Raw genomic sequence first — 6,263 nt, 5'->3', positions numbered from 1 at the left:
AAAATTGAGGTTAATAAAGATGATTTTGATATTTTAGGTTGGTGGAAGCTAAATGGTCCTAAATTTCCTATTTTTTCTCTAGTGGCAAGAGATGTTTTGGCTATTCCAATTTCTACGTTTGCATCAGAGTCTACATTCAGTACTGAAGGACGAGTTCTGGATTCATTTAGGAGCTCTTTAACTCCTAAAATTGTGCAATCTCTAATTTGTGCTCAAGATTGGCTTAGACGCTCAATTCAACATGTTGTAGAAGAAGGGAATGATGATATCCAAAAGATAGAACTTGGTAATATTTTATTTTTACTTCATAACATTATAAGAATAATATAATGCTTGATTTATTATAATATATGAAGTCTGATTTTGTTTTTCTTTGTGTAGATTTGCAAAAAATTGCATTGGAGGCAACCGTTGATGTACTATAGATGCAACAGGGAAAAAACTTAGAAGTAAACAAATCTTGTGCTTAATTTGTTTGTTTTTTCTTTAACTCTAAAGTTGTGCACTCTCTAATTTTCTTGTTTAATTGTAGTTGTTGGTTGCTTGATGGCAAGTTGTATGCAAAGAACTTAGGGACAACTAATGGCTGGAATTTCAAGCTGCCTTGTGGAATTTCAGGGAAAAAACTTGCGTGATTCTCCACCAGCAATGTCAAATCTTTTCTTTGACTGAATCTATTCTAGATTGCTTGCTGAATGCTATTGTAATATTTTGGGTTACTTATTTGATTTCTACCATGTGATGGTGGGGTGTTGAATGTCTTCCTCCTCATATCATTGGTTTTTGCCCTCAGATGGTGGTTCTTTTTGTTCATTGATAGTGGTTCATGAATCATGATGGTTCTTCTAGCCATGCCTTGCGCTAGCTTTGATGGTTACTTTTTGAATTTCATGGGTGTTCTGGTCTTTTCATGGATATTAAATTTTGGGAGAATTGCAACTACATATTTACAACTTGTCATTGACTTTTTGATAATTATTCTGTCTCACAATATATGTAATGTGTAATAAGATATATTTGATTTTGGAATTTAAAACTTCTATTACACCTTTCAAATATCCAAATTCTATGTATAAAAAGAGCCCAAAAAATCATTAATTCCCACTATTTAGACTTCTTGTGCATACTGGGCTGGAATAATCTTGAACAAAAAAAAAGGCCCAATAAAAGCCCAATAACTGAATGAGCCCACTAACCAGACCGAATATATTTCAGTTATTTCGGTTCAGTTAGTTTACTGTGTTCGGTTTCAGTTCGGTTTCTTAATTGTGATCATTTAGGTTATTCGGTTATTTCGGTTATTGACACTAACCGAACCGATTAACTGATTACTCAGCCCTATTAGCCATAGTAGAGTTTGCAATTCTGAGCTTTCTTTTCCCAACAAATATATTTCATATTGAATGCTGAGGCACATCGTCAAATATGCATCTCAAAGTCCACAACACAGTTCTATTAAGAAACCATTGCCATACAAGCGGTTTCAAAAGTAGCTTGTAAAAAAACTAGATTACAATATGCACTGCAACTTTATATAGCCGTCCTACAATTTGTGTTAAGGAAGTTAATATTTATCATGGAATTTCAAGGTTTAGAAATATTCAGTACCATTCACTAAGTAAAAGAAAGGAACAGAAAAATAGGTCAGTCGAACCATATTCCTCGGCAAAGTTATAAATGGCTGCATAACTACATACAATGTCCATCAGACATATATAAACAGGATAGCATCAGACACAATAGCCCCTTGATTCTGACAAAAAACAAAAAAACATTATCCATAACATAGAGAAGGAAAAAAAAAAACCAATAGAAAAGTATAGAATCCCCAACCAGTTGGACTTATCGCCCCTGCTCGGACAGGTAGCGAAGATTATCTATTTTACTTAAACTTTTCCACATACGGGCCCACGAAAACTTTGGTTAAGATTAAAACTTTCATCTAAGGTACAAAAGTCCCACCAAGAAAAGAAATCTTGACCAACGAATTAAGAGCTAAATTGATGGAAACAATGAAACTTTTCAACATTTTTATTTAATTAAATAATAAATAATTGTCACCAGTATAAGAATGTAGAATCTTAATATATAGTTGGCATCCCATAGCAGGCAAAAAGTACATTTTATTTGAATAAAATTTACATATGTATGATAGGCTGAAGTTTAAATTAATGGGAATTCACCACATGTATTTTCCATTCAATATCCAGAAATTTCCACATTGCATGAGCAATTAGATAAGGACCTCAGCTCTCTAAAGGAGAAATGTCTATACTCCAGTCCTGAACGTCTTACTTTCCATTATTTCAAAATAAACCAATAAGATATTAGAAATAACAGGGAACGGAAGCATCATTACACATCAGATGGAAAAGCAATATGTCAAATTCCAAACACATTCAATAGATACAGAACAAATGAAAAAATACTCTTTAAATGAAATACAATGAAAAATACCTGAAGGTAAAAAGGATGATCCATCGTTTTCAACTCTTTAAGAACAGAAAGCCAGTCAGCTCTAATAGGCTTCATGATCCTCACCCAAGCCCCCAACAGATCAGACATGTTTCCCTTCTCAGGAGAAAAGCATATAATCCGTCTCATCAGGGCCTTACAACGTTTTTCCATCTTGAAAGGAAGTTGAGATATGGCTTGTTTTTGTGCTTCTGTAGTGTCATGGCCTATCTCAACCCATCTAAACTCTCTCCGGTTTTCTTCTAGCAATTTTGACTTTACAATGTCCTCCTTACTGATCCTTACTTTTAATGAAACAAACTGGTGTTTATGGAAATCCGAAGATCCAAGTTTCCAAAGTAATGAATTTCCACCAATATGATTGCCATAAAACCCAGCTCTATCATTAGTTACTGAGAGACTTGAGAAGCAACAATTGGATAGTAGCGGATAGGAATTGGTTCCCATCATTGAAATAATACAGAACTCCGTGATCTCAAATATTCATCCAGAAGCTGGAGGAACATAAGGAGAATTATCTAATTAATGAAACAAGTGGAGCGGGAGAGCGCAATAAAATAAAACCACAGCCTACGAATCTAAAGCACTCCATTGGAGTGAGACACTGAAAAATGCTTCCAAAAGTCACTTGTCAAAGAAAAAGAAAAATATATTTACATAAAAAAAAGTGCCTACAAAATCTATTTTTAACGCCATTGCACAAAAACTAACTCAGTTTTTCTTTTTTGGCTTTTTTTTTGAAGGGTGGGTGGGTAGCATTGTATCAAATATTAAATATTAAATAACCTTTTTGTCAGCAATCGATCAATGACAAACTTTGAGTCCTCTTACAGTCTCTGTTATTTTCCTCCTCTGAAAGTGTTGTTTAAAGTGCTATACGCCATAACAATATTTATGACACCCCTCCCTTTCAAAAAGAACCCCAAAAAAAAAAAAACAGAGAGAAAGAGCACAAAGACAAATCAGATTCCTACTTTCAGAACCCACTTGGTTGGGTGAAATTTTATTGCGGGAAATGGAAATCAACCTCCCATGAATTTAAAACCACCAGTTTTCTATTACCTCTATCAGTGCTGTCACCTGTGGCACCAATTCCCTCTCTCCGTCAACTCTCTCAGTCCCCTAGCTACATCTAATGCATCCAAAACCATCGCCCCCCAAAAACACCAAGCCTTTATTCATGCTGTCCAACATAATTCATCTTGTTATATAAACCAGTAGGGAAAGCCAATTCTAATCCAGGTTATCTGAATTAGATGATATTATTCCTCACTTTACATGTACTCCAGTGAAAGGGGTGAGGGACACTTGTGCAGTTCATGTTTATAAGAAGAAATTAACACCAAGTAAAACAAACGAATGGACACAAGTTTTACCCAAATTTGACAAGGGCTTCACTGTAAAGTTCAGAGTCACGTGATTAGGCTAATAGATTTCCATGTTATTCTAATGCCATTGCCAAATGACCCCTCATACCCAAGAACAAAAATAAAGAAGTTATAGCAGCTTTTGAAAAGTATACACGGATAAGTAGATCACAGAACATATTCTATTAGAGAATGAAAGGAAAAGAAAATTTCTTCTCTTCTCATTTGTACAAAGAGTTTCCCAGTCCTTAAAATTGATTTCCGGGAAAATTAATCAACCAATTCTCATAAATCAAGTCCATGTCATTTGAATTGGACTCTTATAGCTTGACATACTATAGGCATCCATCCTGAGGGAAAATTCTTTATAACACTGTTAATGTTAATGTATAGTTGGAGCCTACCTTAGCAGACCCGAGGATAATACTTGGATAACTAAGTGAAGTGGCAGCCAGGTGGATAATTTAAGTGATCTGGAAAATTAAAAATCCCTACCACTAGTTGCACCCCACCTCAAATGTCCGTCGCGTTCTCATCACGATTATTATATCCTCTTGTTAAAGATTTTAATCCCAACAAAAAGCCATCGGTGGATCATACATCAGTGGCAACCGACTCAATCCAGTTATTACAAACAAGAAACCCTCCTGAGGCTAGCACGCCAAAATAGGCCTTTCACCAACATTCAACAACTTCAACCAAAGAAAAACAGGAGGTTTCATTAAGTTGAATGCAGGGGGAAAAAATTACCGTTTCACGGATATATATATATATATATATATATAGAGAGAGAGAGAGAGAGACACACACACACACACAATGCTATTGTGGGCATTAAATGACTGTGGAAAAAGCACAAAAATAATTTGAATTTTTCATAATCACAGGGGAAGTTATATGCGTGATACGAAGACAATGTGTGAACATTCCAGTATAATCTCCAAGGAAATGCAGAAACTTTCAAGAGAAAGACATGCTCACCTGGCACTAGAGCGCGCGCAACAACGATGGCGGAGGGCGGAGGCAGAAGGGCGGACGAGGTCGAGGAAGAAGGAAACAGAACGGCGGAGGCGCAAGGACGAAGGGAACAGTGAAGAGTGAAGAGACGATGAACGGTGAAGCAAATCTGCGAAGTGAAGGGGAGGTAAGTGCGTGTTGCGTAAGCGTCGCCGAACTCGCGGACGGAAGCAGATCCTGTCCGTTCGGATTATCCATCCAATAACTTACCAACTGCTGTTATTGGGAGATGTTTGGCTTCTTTAAAAGCTATTCTTAAAAAATATTTTTATAAATTGAGATAAACACATCTACATATTTAATTCATATACTATAAAAGTATTTTTAAAATTATGGTTTTGATTCCATCCAAATATCTCTTTAATGTAAGAACTTATCAAATTTTTTATTTTGATCTTAAATATAATATTTTAATTTATTTTATTTTTTATATTTATTTTTTTAAGTAGTTTTTATAATATTCTTGATTAGTAAAAATATTTTAAAAAAGACACCACCTATTTATTATAAATAATTAAATTAATTAATTTTATTAAACTACTCAAATTAATTAATTAGCTTATATATTAAAAAACGAAGTTAATATGATGCACTATCATCAAGCTATTAAAAATGAATTTTTCCCATTCATCTATTGTAATCCTAACCACGGTCCTTCTACTTCTACTGAGTTTAACTTCACGAGAAATCACATTCTCCTCATTCTATCATCAAATAGGTAGGCTTCTTTATTGCCTCTCAACATCACTTGACAAGAGATCTTAACTTTGTTTTTTTTATTTTTGTTGTTAATTTTAGGTTTATTTCGATATCACTTTTTTATGGCTTTTTAGGATGTCATTTTATTTTACTGATTATTTGTAACTTATAAACTTATATTATCCAATATTATTTTGTCTTTTTCTTTAAAAAAAATAGATATGCTTCAACATTCTCCCACATTTTGCTAGCTTCATTTATATGAAATAAATATATTAGCTTGGATGGCTACTCACCTTCATACTAAAAGGGGTAAGGCAAAAAAAATCACTGTTTTTTTCCTTTGAATTGTTGAAATCTGAGAGAAAAACAATGATTTGAAAAATTTTTAGAGAGATAACTAAGGCGGTAATAAATCACTCATATTTTTTAAAACAACAGATAGTATTTCTTTTTACATTTTTGTAGAAATGTCACAAAAGTTACAATTGTAAAAAAAATTTCAACACAAACTTCTCTTTATTGAGGAAAGCTTTTTTTCATTTTGTTGCATCTATCTACTATAAATTTTCTTTCATGTGTGAATTTTTTTTTTTGTTCCCCATTGCATCTTTTTTTATGTTTGATTTTTGTTAGGATGTTTTTTAATTTATGTAGTTTCAAATTTTATTAGAAGTTTTGCTATGTGTGTTACATAAATGTATT

At 33.6% G+C, this 6,263-nt stretch overlaps 1 protein-coding gene across 2 annotated transcripts; it reads right to left on the bottom strand.

Moving 5' to 3' along the window:
* Window positions 1–1,615: 1,615 nt before the first annotated feature.
* Window positions 1,616–5,027, bottom strand: LOC114747295 (pentatricopeptide repeat-containing protein At1g01970-like). Of its 2 annotated transcripts, none has more exons than XM_028935601.1 (3): window positions 4,824–5,027; window positions 2,458–2,969; window positions 1,616–1,753 (listed from the first exon to the last, which is right to left on the bottom strand). In XM_028935601.1, the coding sequence occupies exons 2-3, from the start codon at window positions 2,923–2,925 to the stop codon at window positions 1,706–1,708; spliced, it is 516 nt and encodes a 171-aa protein (XP_028791434.1). In that variant the 5' UTR covers window positions 2,926–2,969; window positions 4,824–5,027; the 3' UTR covers window positions 1,616–1,705. The 2 variants fall into 2 exon arrangements, with proteins under 2 accessions (XP_028791434.1, XP_028791444.1); XM_028935611.1 differs by lacking the exon at window positions 4,824–5,027 and adding an exon at window positions 4,355–4,493.
* Window positions 5,028–6,263: the final 1,236 nt, after the last annotated feature.

This window comes from Neltuma alba, unplaced genomic scaffold (assembly GCF_004799145.2).
Source record: "Neltuma alba isolate B1F8T4 unplaced genomic scaffold, ASM479914v2 tig00000871_pilon, whole genome shotgun sequence".
Lineage (NCBI taxonomy): Eukaryota > Viridiplantae > Streptophyta > Magnoliopsida > Fabales > Fabaceae > Neltuma > Neltuma alba.
The sequence above is the reverse complement of the archived record's forward strand: the minus strand, read 5'-3'. Positions and strand labels throughout refer to the sequence as shown.

Coding starts and splice junctions, on each gene's coding strand:
- LOC114747295 (XM_028935601.1), bottom strand. CDS start 2,925: ATGATGGGAACCAATTCCTATCCGCTACTATCCAATTGTTGCTTCTCA. Junction 1,754..2,457: donor ATCATCCTTTTTACCTTCAG/GTATTTTTCATT, acceptor GTTTTTTGTCAG/AATCAAGGGGCTATTGTGTC.